The sequence below is a fragment of the Gymnodraco acuticeps genome, unplaced genomic scaffold (assembly GCF_902827175.1).
Source record: "Gymnodraco acuticeps unplaced genomic scaffold, fGymAcu1.1, whole genome shotgun sequence".
Taxonomy (NCBI): Eukaryota; Metazoa; Chordata; class Actinopteri; order Perciformes; family Bathydraconidae; genus Gymnodraco; species Gymnodraco acuticeps.
The window spans coordinates 2,390,082-2,404,861 of record NW_022991375.1 but is presented as its reverse complement, the minus strand read 5'-3'; the positions used below and the strand labels follow the sequence as shown (position 1 = coordinate 2,404,861).

At 38.1% G+C, this 14,780-nt stretch overlaps 1 protein-coding gene across 1 annotated transcript in view; it reads left to right on the top strand.

Annotated features, from left to right (window-relative positions):
* Nucleotides 1-14,780, top strand: part of vps50 (VPS50 EARP/GARPII complex subunit) — a 129,510-nt gene that overhangs the window by 104,575 nt on the left and 10,155 nt on the right. The window contains exon 23 of the mRNA XM_034240831.1: nucleotides 5,709-5,857. Coding sequence (XP_034096722.1) covers nucleotides 5,709-5,857 — 149 coding nt within the window. The remainder of the gene's footprint in view (nucleotides 1-5,708; nucleotides 5,858-14,780) is intronic.

Here is a 14,780-nt window from a genome sequence, read left to right as displayed (position 1 = left end):
TGGCGCAGTGGACTAGTACGTTGGTGTTCGGATCAGGGGAGCACAAGTTCAAACCCTACTGCAGTCAGCATGTCGTTGTGTCCCTGGGCAAGCCATTTCACCCCAAATTGCTCCTGTGGCGATTGCCCACAGTATTGAGTATGTAAGTCGCTTTGGATAAAAGCGTCTAACAAGTAACATGTAATGTAACAATGTAATGGTGTGATCTCTGGAATTGTGGCTACCATTTTTCTTAAAGATTATGTTTTTATCATTGTTACACTGAAGTGAATATTTGTACTTTCAAGAAATCAGTACACCATTTTCTTTCTACTAACGCGATTGATCAAAATGATTTAAAACAAAGCAGCTTTTTGTAAAATGTCCTTCTATCTACTGCATGGAGAGTGTGTGCCCACCCTCTGGCTCTGGCCTTGAGACAAGAACATTGAATCGACTCCATAAGGGCTTTAATGTCACATGCTAATGACTGGAATTCCATCCTGCCAATAAATATAATGAGTTTTTAGCATGATTGCAGGTAGCATGTGAAAGATTAAATGAGTGGCATTTAAGGCAAATAGGCGATTTATTGTGTTATGAATTAACAGCTTTTTCATAGCTTTTTTTTCTCCAGCTTTTCAACCTTAGTCGGAGAAATCAGAAAAAAAAATGCCTTGCACGTGCTCTCAGAGTCCAAGGTATACAAAACCCAGTGACATACAGTTTGCTATTATCAAAAATAGTTTCTCATTATGTTTCTTTCCATGGAGCTATTGGTAAAAAAAACTATGAATTTAAGCTCTTATTTCCTATGAAGGCTATTTTCTATACAAGAACATTCATACACAGTACTACACTACACAATATGGTCAAAGATAGATTATGTTCTTTCATAGAGATATTTTTAAATGTTGTACGCCATCAGAAATTGTTCATAAGCTCCACGGAATAATGCTCATCAGTCTGTTTTAGTTGTCTAACCCTACGCCTCCTCAATGAAAAAAGCTATTTATTATTTTATCTCGGAGGGACAGCAGAGAAATTGCTGTTGAAGTAAAACTTCTCCTAATATCTTCAGCAGCTGCAGGGTGTAAATCAAATGAAGTTTGACCTCTTCACCGTAAGTCATGGCATATGAAAAGGTATGCCACATCCCTATTTTTCAGGCCCTTGTATGACTATGAAAAATCTTTCACTGATGTTAAATTTGTCCAATATGGCATTCTTTTGCTGATCTTGGCAATGCGGCAGGAGCATGGAGTTGGTTTACTTTTGTCTCGCTGAAGTCATTTGTCATTTTGATCGAGTGTCTTCATGAAAGTGAAGTCATAATTTGTTTTGCGCAGTTGTGTCTTTGAACAAATCAGATAAAAAGCAAGTTACACTGCATTTGATTACAGTAGGTCTGTTATGACTGGAGACTATATATTTATCTTTGTGTAAAAGCTATTTTTACAAGTTTGAAATTCTCTTTTTCCCAGTTTTCTGATAAATGTGAGGATTTCAGCAGCTGCATTCTGGTGCATGTCTGCCAACAGCCACACAAATAACTGAGTTAAAAAGGCCAACGGTTTATGAAGACAAAAAAGCAGAGAGGTTAATCTGTCATGTCTTTTTTGGGAAGAAATATACTTTTTTCTCTCAGAATCTTTTACAATATTATGCAGATGTATACATGCAAAAGCATTCAAATTGCATTCAAGTGTTTGTATTATATAAACATGCAAATGTCAAAAAGTATTTGCATGTTTATAACCCAAACAATATTAAGATATTCAGGGGCACCAAAGGGCAACAAAAACATAATTTAATACTTTAACGTCAAATCATAATTGCCATTTTGAGAAAGATAACAGCAGATCAAACATTTAAATAACTAATAAACATGAAGTCTGAACTTTTTTGACACCCACATCACGTACAAATAAAACTGTTGCCACCAGCTGTCGAGCTTCGAGCATCTCTAAAAGGTTGTTCTTACCTTTGAATTGTATAAGTAAAATACCAAATGTCATGGATGTTGTTTACTTTTCTCCTTCCGTTTTATTTTTTAAAAATACTTTCAGTATTCAGTCCAGCCATCACTGTTACCTGAAGAATCCCTGCAGAGTTATTACGCAGGAAAGCAACCCAACATTTCTCCTGACAGTCTTTCAGAAGCCTTCTTTTCAGTAGTCAATGAAAGGTCAAGCCTCCTGTGGAAGAATTAAAAATAGACCAAACCAGACTTTGCTGTAATACTGACTAATGCAACAAACATTGGTTTGGTGGATTTAAAGGTGAATACACAACTACACGCCTGACTTTCATAATGCAACCCAATGACATCATTCATTATAACAAAGCAAATATTGTAATATGTCCTAAGAACTGTTTCTTAAATCTTAAGATGTGTGTTACATAACGCGTGACCTATGTTCAAAAATACACATAAAGCAGCCATCTTCATAGAAATCGTTCTCAAACAAAGCTTTGCTCCCTTTCTTGCAGTTCATCGTGTCAGTGACCCCAACAGATCTAAAAGCAAGAAAGCATTTTGACTACAAAAGGATGTTAGCCGAGAGAGATTAGAAGTACAAGTGCTAATGCATGTTTTGGCCACAGTGTATAGCACTTTTCTTTTAATATGCTGAATGTTGCGCCACCAAACTATTTACGCACGACAAAAAGAGGAACAGCAGTTTTAATTACATCAATATTTTCTCTTTTCGCGTGTTTGTGTTCATCCGGGACGTCATTGGTACAAAAGGCCAGCAGCCGCTGCTGCTCAACAGCTTTTACCACAGCCCAAATTTTAAATCATTTGTGCATTAAGTGTGTACTAATGGCCCTTCTGGATTAGCTCCATAACCTCTGCACTGTTAGTCATGTTTATGTGCTGTCATGTGTTTAGGGCTGTCCCTCTCTAACCATTAACAGTGATCTGAGACCTCGCTGACGTTTAACTTTGGGTGTGTTCAATCCCACACTGCTATGTTAGGACTGAAGGGAATTACATGCATTTATTTGTGCTGTTGATGTTGAAGATTATGGGGCTTTGCATAAATCATTGTATTTTTTAGCAGCATAAGTCAACCAGTTCAACCCTATACTTGATGCATACTCCAAAAAATAAGCAGTGAATAAAATGACTAAATCAAACATCTGTTCACTTCAGTGATTAAATACAAAATGCATCATAAGTTTGGAGCTTTACTGTCTCCCCTTTTTGCCTTAAGAACAGAATAACGAAACGTTCAGTAAGTCCAGCTGTACAAAGGCCAGGGTGTGGTGACTTTGGTGTGGAGAGAGGTCGTGCTGTGAATTATAGTCTGTTGCCAAAGGACACAAAGTCTGGAGTAGAAAAAAGATCGCAGTGTGCTTTTTGTCCTTTCCTTTCTATTCTGGTGGTCTAAACATCAGAGGCTTGCAGCTATTCATTCAGTCGAAGGAATAAAGCGATCTCTAAGTTTATAATCTAAAGTGTATTAAAAACGTAAGAGTATCCCTTTCAATTATGTCATGTTATGAGTTCCCTTTTCATTCTTTACTTGCTATTTTTTTACGCTTTTCATATTTGATTTTACCATCCGTGTTTCATTCATTATGGTATTCACGTTTCTGACTTTTAGAAAGCAACAAGTCTTATTATATTTGCGGAGAGTTGCTCTTAGGAGAGATATATTGCAAACTCCACGGGGAAGCCATTAGATACCCTTAGCTATAATTGTAAAAGTAATATAAATTCAAGTGTTAATCTTCTCAATGTGATAACGTTTTATTTCAGACGTATAATGTTTTTTGCAGCACTAAAGGTTTGATTGAATGCCGGGAGATAACTCAGAGGTTGTGGAAAGGTTGCAGTTTTTACATCGTCGGTCTCGGTCCAGGACAACCATAAATTGTCTTTTGAGCTGCATACTCTGCATTTTTGTCCTGTATGCTGGGCCGATTATATCTCTTATTTAAGGGAATAGAATGCAAGAGACGTCATCTTCTTAAATCTGTGCACACCGCTGCTTGTTTTTAAAAACTGCTTTGTATTCAGCAAAGATCACTGCTTTCTTCCTAGTCTTCAGCCGTGATAAAACTTGTGAGATATAGATCTCTTATATCACAAAATCTATATTACATTTATTTGAGTTTTTTTTGATGATGCTTACCATTTATTCATACATTATCCTTTGATTTACGCATTTCTTTATTTTGAAATCTTCTGAAACTCTGAACTTTTTTCTGTGTTTGTGAGTTGGTGATTAAAATCTGCCATGTGAAATAATGGTGCACCTACACAATATTAGACCCAGATTGCAAAGGAGTACAGTATGTAAGTGTTTGATTTGCTACAGCATTAATCGCTCCCGTTCATTCCTTAGCTTTGTCATGGCTATTGATCTCCCAGAAGCTGTTACAAGGGGCTTTGCGTCTGCAAGGTGCAAGACCCTTCATGCCAATGTGATTCATCATACCTTTGTAGAAAATAATAAGATCTGCCCTCCTGTGTGGAATCTCAACGGCTGTGTATGCAGAAATGGATTACTGTGATTGATGGGAAGGGATTTAAGATGGAATATCTCTTTTTTCTATTCCTATTGTTTTAACAATGGAGGGATAAAGGGGCTGCGGGATGGATAGGTGTAGTGGAATATATCAAAAGGAAGATAAATGCTTTCTGTTGAGGAGTGTTTGGTCAGCAGAATTTTAGAGTGTGTGCTTTGGATGTAACCGAGTTCCACAAGGTTGATTGAATTTCAGATTGTGCTTACCTACCAGTCTTCATTTTTGCATGGGAAACATCTGTTATGTCAGGTTAGAGGAGCGGGCTCTTCCTCTGCAGCGCCTCCTTAGAAACCGTAACACATTTACACCGATGGTTACAAATCATTTAAAAAGATGTATCAGATTTTTAATCAATGCTCACTCTGGTACCTTCTTATATCTATGTGTGTCTTCTGATGATAACTCACGGGTCATTGAAAAGATTGAAAGTTTGTTCATTTTCGAAAAATTATTACTTTGATTTCTGTGAGCTTAAAGGTAGGGTAGAGAAACCAGCTCGAGTGCGCTAGAATTTGAAAATACACAGCCGGAAAAAATCTGCCACTTCCTTACAGAGCCCCTCCTCCAACACACACGAACGCGCACATGACCAATGAGGGCACGAGATAAGTTTGTGCACGAGATGGAAGGCTGACAGGCAGGTAGGCCATCCAGTTACTTTAGACGGGCTGGCTAAAATGATTGGTCGTGCTTTTTACAGCACTACGGCTTCCACAGATGATTTTTTTGTCAAAGCACTTAAGATATTCATTGCTATCGGCATGTCAAGAGCATTCCATGGAATATAACAAAAAGTGTATCTCGAGCCGGTTTCTCAAACTTACCTACCCCACCTTTAATAAAACAATTACCAGTGTTTAGAATAAGCATGTCTAGGTGTATCAGTGATTTAACTTGATTTGTGAGCTTAAATTCTAAGCACACAAATTCCTGGAAAGTCCTTGAAAAGTCATTGAATTTGATGTATAACGAGTTCTAGGAACCTTACTAATAACACCTACATTTGACTATATTCTGTACTGAATAACTCAGACCAAGCGCTCCATATGAACTACATATAGAAGAGGATCCATTCAACTGTCATCAAGCGTCTCTTATATCTCTGGAAACTGAAATGTCAGGGATACTATAAATGTACATATTTTAGCTTCTCTGCTAACATGCCTGTCCACCTGTGTGTTTCCCAGGAGGCATTGGGAGAGACTTCAGGAGTCCATGGAGCAGTGGAGGACAGGAAGGAGAAGGTGCCCAGCCCCCACCTCAGCCAAATGGTGGTCCTCACCAACAGTGGGACTCTTTATGGGCTCGCACAGAGAGTGGTGGCCACTGAATCTCTGTAAGTACTCCAGATAGCAGAAAAATATAAAACATGCAATTGTATTACACATTTAGACAGCACACATCATGTTGGGTCTGTATTCCTCTGTTATGAGGGAGAACGTTTAATACAGCAGTGTCCTGGCAGTGTGATGGCAGTTATATCTATTAAAGCATTTTCTATTATCGAGTTAAATAGCTTGATATTTGCTCGCTGCCCCTCCTCCAGGTGGTCATCATTTCATTGGGCAGTGTTACACAGGCTTGCCATGACATTGTGTACTGCCTACAGCTTGTTAAGATGAAGAGAACACATATTTGTATGAAACAGAGGGAGGAATTTCTTCGCCCCTTATAATAAGCTCTCCCCTATGATTTACTATTTGTGTTAAACTCTTGCAATCAGCGGCTCAATTATTACAAATGTTTCCCCTCTTGCCTCTTGTTGTTATTCTCCATGTTAATCTTTGTCTAGTACATCCACACACACTTCACAAAAGTCGTACATAATTAGATTAAACTATAATCAGTGCGACAACTCCTGGACCTTGAGAAGTCTGCAGCGTACAAGTGCTTCATAATGAAATTCTGTTAACCAAGGGGCCCAGATGACACCGCTGCAAAAACGCTGAATAGGCGTAGACTCCCTCACACGAGTTTTTCATGTATCTCGGGGCAGCCAAAAGCCTCAGAAGAATAATGAAAGTAAAAGAGCTCAAGTGCATAGGTGGAAATATTTCTCTGGTAAAGATTGAAAACGAAAAGATCCCGAGGGAGAAACATGTCAGACTTATTCTGGGCAGGACTGCATGAAAAGTATTCCGTCTGAAAAAGGTGTTGTAGGAAAAGGCAGCTTACCTTAGTGTGTGTTGTGAGCATCTGTGGCATCTTAAGTGTTAAACCCAGGATAAAACCAAGATAGACTTAAATGCAGTGGTGTAGTGGGGATTTTTTTACTGGGGGGACGCTATTTTAATTAGGTCATCCCAAACAATGCCACACAAGTGCGCATGCACGCAGTGCACTCACAAAACGGGCAGACAGGTCCACAGAAACTACCGGTATGCTTAGTCCTACTTTAGTTACTGTACTGCAAAAAGCAGACGGCGCTGCGCTCAACACACACACAGACTCAAAACCATGGACACACTGGCACATACGTTACATAAACAATGTATAGGCCTAAATTGCATAAGCTACAGTATTGCAACTAAGCAGACATCTCTCTCTCTCTCTCTCTCTCTCTCTCTCTCTCTCTCTCTCTCTCTCTCTCTCTCTCTCTCTCTCTCTCTCTCTCTCTCTCTCTCTCTCTCTCTCTCTCTCTCTCTCTCTCGCTCTCTCTCTCTCTCTCTCTCTCTCTCTCTCTCTCTCTCTCTCTCTCTCGCTCTCGCTCTCGCTCTCGCTCTCTCTCTCTCTCTCTCTCTCTCTCTCTCTCTCATTTAAAACTCATAACAAACAAACAAAATGTCCAAAGTTGTCCTGAAATTAACTTATTGAATAAACAAAACGAAAAATATAGCCATAGGCCTACTTGTGCAAACAACATTGAATCCAACCTGATCTCATCAGAATGCGTGACTCCACCACGCAACCTTAACACCACATTGCGTGGTGGAGTCACGCATTCTGCTACATTTACGTGTCGGCACTACGCAAAAAACCCCAATGTAAAGTGAATGAGGCTCTTTTGTCGTGGTGCACACACGCATTTCTACAACGTCCTGCAGTGAGCTTTTATTCTATAAAACGTTTTTAAAATCTACTTTATAGCTTGTAGTAACTCACAGGAGGCTTCTTTTATTTTATTTGTATTCATAATGATTTGTATTTGTCGTCAGAATGTATTATGGTGCATTAGTCACACATTTTTGTTCTCAAAAAACAGTGCATTGTGTGTAATACAACTGTGATTTTTATTAAATTAGTTAGTTTTTAAGGAAGGCCAGACCTTCAGCTGTGTCAATAGATTGTTCCCTTTAGTTAACGTTATTTAAAAGATAATGATCATGTCCCCTTTATTGTATTACGAGCGTCCATTCCCATTGGATAATGGAGAATTTTACACCCGGAAGTGAGTATTCTCTTTACTGTCGATTGATTTTACAGTGATATCTGAACTACTCATCAACTCAAAAACACCAGATTATCCTTGTTAATTACACAACATTGATTGGTTTAAATTGTGTACAATGCTTTTGTATTTTTCCCCTTCGATTCGGAGAAACGAATATTTGTTCGGAGTTTTTGGATGGCAGAAGACACTACACTACCCAGAATCCTCAGCTATCGTTTGGGACTACACCATGTGCTTAGCTTGACAAACCCCGTGATCAGTCCCCAAGCTCTGTGATTGGATGTTGGAGTGGCTGTACGCGAAGTTTACACGGAGCGTCAAAAAGCACCTTGAAATGGAATGAAACCCATCGACGGCACACTATTCAAAACAGGAATCGAACGTGTCCTATCCCCCCCACCCCCCCCTTAGGTTGCAGGCTCCTCCAACAGTGCAACACAATACAACAGATACACAGAAAAAATAGTGAAATAGTGCAATAAGAGTCTATATACAAGATTGATTGGAATCTTTTTTAATTTTTATTTAACCTTTATTTAACCAGATAAAAGCATTGAGATACAATCTCATTTTCAATGCTGACCTGGCCAAGAAGTTAGTAACGTTACACATAACACATAACACACACATATAAAAGAGAACATAACTAAGAAAACAAAAGACAAAAAAGCAGTCACTACATTGTGAATATGATATATTAGATAAATAATTTCTAAGTAGCAGCCAGATGAATGTTATGGATGTTGTTTCTAAGTTCAGGTGTTTCATAGTCTTCTGGCCTGTGGGATGAAGCTGTCCCTGAGTCTGATGGTTTTAGTCCGGATGCTGCAGTACCGCCTGCCAGACGGCAGCAGACAGAACAGTTTGTGGCTGGGGTGATGGGGGTCTTTTATAATCCTGAGGGCTTTCTTTAAGGTTAACGTGGTGTTTTTACTCCACTACATTTATTTTAGTTACTTTACAGATTTGGATTAATGATGTGAAATATAAACAACCCTTAAATCAGACTTTAGTTACACCTGAGTAAAATTCAGTGAAGGTGATTGTCAAGTGCCAACAATCAAGAGAGATATTTGATAGTTGGTGCTTGAGAAGACTAAACATTTATCTGCAGATCCGTATAAAGCATATTCATTACTCGTTATTCTCTAATCGTTCATTAAAGACTGCATATAATTGATATTTTGCACATCCCTTTCAAGATTTCAAGATTTTCAAAGGTTTATTGACATATCATATACACAACTACGGTGTAGTTATGCAATGAATGAAAAACTTGGGTCGCAGGTTCCTCAACAGTGCATTACAAGACATCTATCAATATGTGTGTACCTCCACCATTAAACTGTCATATTCTGCACATTTCTTATACTATCTACATAAGAGTATAATAAATATGTATAATATCGGTTAAAATAAATGCTTCAACATAGTTAACATTGCAGGAAAGTTGATTGTCAAGTTCCAAAACAAACCATGCAATATATTAGACGTTAAGCACTTTGTCAGGCTTAATATGTATCTGTAGATAGATACCCCCAAAGCTTTTTTTCTTATTTAAAAGAAGACCTTAGCCTAAAGTATTCTTTAATGTTTAAATAAAGCCTTATTAGTTTGTCTGTTTTGCACATCCTCCTATCAGGCACTAAACTGTTTTGTTGTAGATATTATTTACAGTATCTTCTTGATATTTTCTATTCTATATTTATATCATTGACCTTCTACTTTCCCACTATTTTGTATGTACTCTTAATATGTAAATGTTTTCATCAAATATAACACATTCAAAAGTGCTTTACAAAAATATGAAAGACATTAAGAAAAATGCATTTTAAACAGTCATTAAAAAGCAACATAATCTTCCTGCATTGCAATTACTCCAAACGTGTAATAACGTGCTTTAACCAGTAGGAGGTGCGGGTTTAAAAAACTGTCAAGTTTAAAGTGTTAACAAAATAAAATATATTGCTGTTTCTGGTTTAGTTTACGACGGATATATTTTGTTATTGTTTTGATATTTGTAACAAAAGCGATGGAAAAAACCCACAGTAACACAGAAAAGATGGTCTTAACATGACCCAGCGGTCTAGTAGTTAATAAAAAACAATAATATCAAAACAGATTATTACTACTAACTTTATTGTGAAATTAAAACAGAACGGTAAAAGAATAGTTTCCGGTCTATTCTGATGCCCGATCTCTGTAGATAAATAAAGAACTACGATAGATGTGTAATATTTAATGCAGCCAAACCATTTATTACAATGCATTAATGTGATGACTTTCAAAGAGTAAAGCAAGCACTGCTGAATAAAGTATGATTTTATCTTTTACGAAACGTTTTTTTTCATTTGGAATGCAGTTGGAGGTCAACCAATCACAGAGCTTGAGGACTGATCACGGGGTTTGTCAAACAGAGCACATGGTGTAGTCCCAAACGATAGCTGAGGATTCTGGGTAGTGTAGTGTCTTCTGCCATCCTTTACTCCGAAAAAATATTTGTTTCTCCGAATCGAAGGGGAAAATACAAAAGCATTGTACACAATTTAAACCAATCAATGTTGTGTAATTAACAAGGATAATCTGGTGTTGATGAGTAGTTCAGATATCACTGTAAAATCAATCGACTGTAAGGAGAATACTTACTTCCGGGTGTAAAATTCTCCGTTATCCAATGGGAATGGATGCTCGTAATACAATAAAGGGGACATGATCATTATCTTTTAAATAACGTTAACTAAAGGGAACAATATATTGACACAGCTGAAGCTCTGGCCTTCCTTAAAAACTAACTAATTTAATAAAAATCACAGTTGTATTACACACAATGCACTGTTTTTTGAGAACAAAAATGTGTGACTAATGCACCATAATACATTCTGACGACAAATAAAAATTATTATGAATACAAATAAAATAAAAGAAGCCTCCTGTGAGTTACTACAAGCTATAAAGTAGATTTAAAAAACGTTTTATAGAATAAAAGCTCACTGCGGGACGTTGTAGAATGCGTGTGTGCACCACGACAAAAGAGCCTCATTCACTTTACATTGGGGTTTTTTTGCGTGGTGCCGACACGTAAATGTAGCAGAATGCGTGACTCCACCACGCAATGCGGTGTTAAGGTTGCGTGGTGGAGTCACGCATTCTGGTGAGATCAGGTTGATTGAATCTGGACTTGACATTATTCTGATTAGGCCTAGCCTACATTGCAAATAAGCAGACAGCGCTGCTTTTCACACACACACACACACACACACACACACACACACACACACACACACACACACACACACACACACACACACACACACACACACCTTGGGTTTTGAAGACTGATAAATCCGAAATGGATGAACAAACTTTGCAACCCAGTTTCCCAGCTTTGCAGTCTATCCACGGGTAGCCTCTTGTTTCCTCCGCCACATCTCCTCCGTCCATACCTCTGGGAAAGGTGAGCTTGAGCTAGCCAGGGGAACGTTGCTAGCGCAGCTAACGTGCACGTTAGCTAGCATTATCCACGTCTTTAGGCGGCTCTTCTGATGATGTATTACTAGCAGCTTCACTTGTAGCTTCGGTGCTGCTAGCCTCTTTCTTCTTGTGAATTCTTTTCTTTTTAGAAAATAAGTCAAGTAAAACATTTCTTTTTCCTTAGTGTTCTAATCGGCGGGCGCGGCGAGCTGGCTCGCCGTGGGTGTGTCAGTGACCGCGAGCGTGATGATGAATCATACTTTTTTAAGGAAATTGTTTTTATTCTTTATTATAATTACGGTGAAATGTATTATGTTTTCGTCATTATTACAACAAATAGACACTTCCAACTGATAACACTGGCAATGATTTTATATTTATTAGACTTAAAAAAAAGATCATGCTCCAAATAAGTGGGGGTACGGCGTACCCCCGCGTCCAACGCCCACTACACCACTGATTAAATGTAGAAACTAAAGATAGGAGCTCTGTAAGTTAACCCTCTCTCCGCTGTTCATATTTCAGGCTGTTGTTCAGCTTCCCATGCCTTTTTCACCTCCCTTGTGTTCAATACTTTTTTATCTGTGTCATTCTATTTTATCACACACCATTCTACCCGCTATAAGTGTGAAATGCAGTGTGAGCTTTTCCTTTCCGTAGTAAAGTTGTTCCAGGTAACCTTAATATAATTTATGCTGCATATTGAGGAGGCGTGTGGTGCAGTGGGTTGTGCGTTGGTGTTCGGATCAGGGGGTCACAGGTTCAAACCCCACTGCAGTCAGCATGTCGTTGTGTCCCTGGGCAAGACACTTCACCCCAAATTGCTCCTGTGGGGATTGCCCACAGTATTGAGTATGTAAGTCGCTTTGGATAAAAGCGTCTAACAAGTAACATGTAATGTAATATTAAAAAAAAAAAATCCTATGTGCTCAAGGATTTAGCAGAAATAAGACGGCACTTATTCATGTTAATTGTTGCTTTTGATATAAATATTTATATTGTAGTTACACATATTCACTGTTGTGCAGCATCCTTACAGATGTTCATTTAGCATCAGTGCTATCAGTTCTCAAAAATTGCAGGTATTGGATAAATCAGTCAATCAGTCATTAAGTTATTCTAACCTTTACCTCAGGGTCATATTTTTTACAATATTCCTTTTGAAGCCTCTGAATTTCTATCCACCAGGGCGTGCAATGATTTTGCCTCCTTTTTCACTGACAAAATTCAGAAAATCAGACAAGCAGTCAGTGCCTCTGCATCAGGAACAGCAAATGTATTGTCCCTATCTCCACTTAACATCAATTCAGACATCATGACACAATTCCATCAGATTAATGATAAAAACCTAGAGGACATTATTCAACTTCTGAAATCCTCCTCTTGCTGCCTTGATATTATTCCAACAGGATTTTTCAAAGATGTTTTGCCTTGCATGGCCTCAGATCTACTTCATATAGTAAACAAATCTCTTCACTCAGGTATTTTTCCACAGGCCCTGAAAACTGCAGTCATTAAACCGCTCTTAAAAAAGAATAATCTAGATGCTTCAGTAATGAACAATTACAGGCCCATATCAAACCTCCCATTTCTAGGTAAAATCATTGAAAAAGTTGTTTTTTTCAACAGTTGAGTAATTTCTTGCATTTAAATAACTGTTTTGATGTGTTCCAGTCAGGCTTTCGTCCAAACCACAGCACTGAGACTGCTCTTGTAAAGGTCTTTAATGACATCCACTTAAACACAGACAGTGGCAGAACTTCAGTGTTAGTATTATTAGATCTCAGTGCTGCGTTTGACACTGTTGACCACAGCATATTACTAGACCGACTGGAGAACTGGGTGGGACTTTCGGAAACAGTTCTGAATTGGTTTGAATCCTACTTAAAGGACAGAAACAACTTTGTTTCTATAGGTAAATACACATCTGAGTTGACAAATATGACATGTGGGGTTCCTCAAGGCTCCATCTTGGGGCCTCTTCTCTTTAACATCTACATGCTACCACTGGCTCAGATAATGAAGAACAACAAAATAAGTTACCATAGCTATGCAGATGACACACAAATTTACGTAACAATTTCACCAGGAGACTATGCTCCAATTCAAACACTGAGTAAGTGCATTGAACAATTCAATGACTGGATGTGTCAGAACTTTCTCCAATTAAACAAAGATAAAACTGAGGTAATGGTTTTTGGAGCCAAGGCAGAACGTATAAAAGTTAGCGCTGAGCTTCAGTGTGCAATGTTCAAAACAACAGGTAAAGCCTGAAATCTAGGTGTAGTCATGGACTCTGACCTGAGTTTCAACAGTCACATTAAAACTGTTACTAAATCAGCCTACTATCACCTAAAGAATATATCTAGGATTAAAAGACTAATGTCACAGCAGGATTTGGAAAAACTTGTCCATGCTTTTATCTTCAGTAGACTCGACTACTGCAATGGTGTCTTCACAGGTCTCACTAAAAAATCTATTAGGAAGCTGCAGCTAATTCAGAACGCTGCTGCTCGAGCCCTCACTAACACTAAGAAAGTGGATCACATCACTCCAGTTCTGAAGTCTTTACACTGGCTTCCTGTGTGTCAAAGAATAGATTTCAAAATACTGCTGCTGGTTTATAAAGCACTGAATGGTTTAGGCCCAAAATACATTTCTGACCTCCTGCTAAATGATGAACCATCCAGATCTCTCAGGTCTTCAGGGACTGGTCAGCTTTCTGTCCCCAGAGTCAGAACTAAACATGGAGAAGCAGCGTTCAGTTATTATGCTCCAAATATCTGGAACAAACTCCCAGAAACCTGCAGGTCCGCTGCAACTCTTACTACTTTTAAATCCAGGCTGAAGACTTTTCTTTTTGTCGCTGCTTTTAATTGAACTATTAATATCTTAGACTGCACTGTAACTTTTATCCATGTACTTTTTCTTTTAATGTTTAATTGCACTGTAACTTTTATCCATGTATTTTTTCTTTTAATGTTTATTTTATTAGCTTTTCTTTTTAATGACTGATTTTAAATGCCATTTTCTTAATCTCTTTCATTTTTTGTAAAGCACTTTGAATTGCCTTGTGTTGGAAAGTGCTATATAAATAAACTTGCCTTGCCTTGCCTTGCCTTGCCTTGAAATGGACGTTAAAATCCCAATGCATTCAATATGTGTTGTTTTTGAGATAATATTAAATCCCCCCCCTTCTTAATATAAAAAAAACAAGACAAAATGTTTCATTTGTACAAAAACTGCACAAATCGTGGAGCTCAGAGTGCTTTCTGAGTGAGATCAAAACAGAATTGGCCCTCATGTCTTGTTGAGTTGTTTTCCTCCTTTAAATAGCACTGTCCGATAAGTTGTGTTGTTGTTGACCTGGAACTGTAAACAAATCACTATGTGAGCC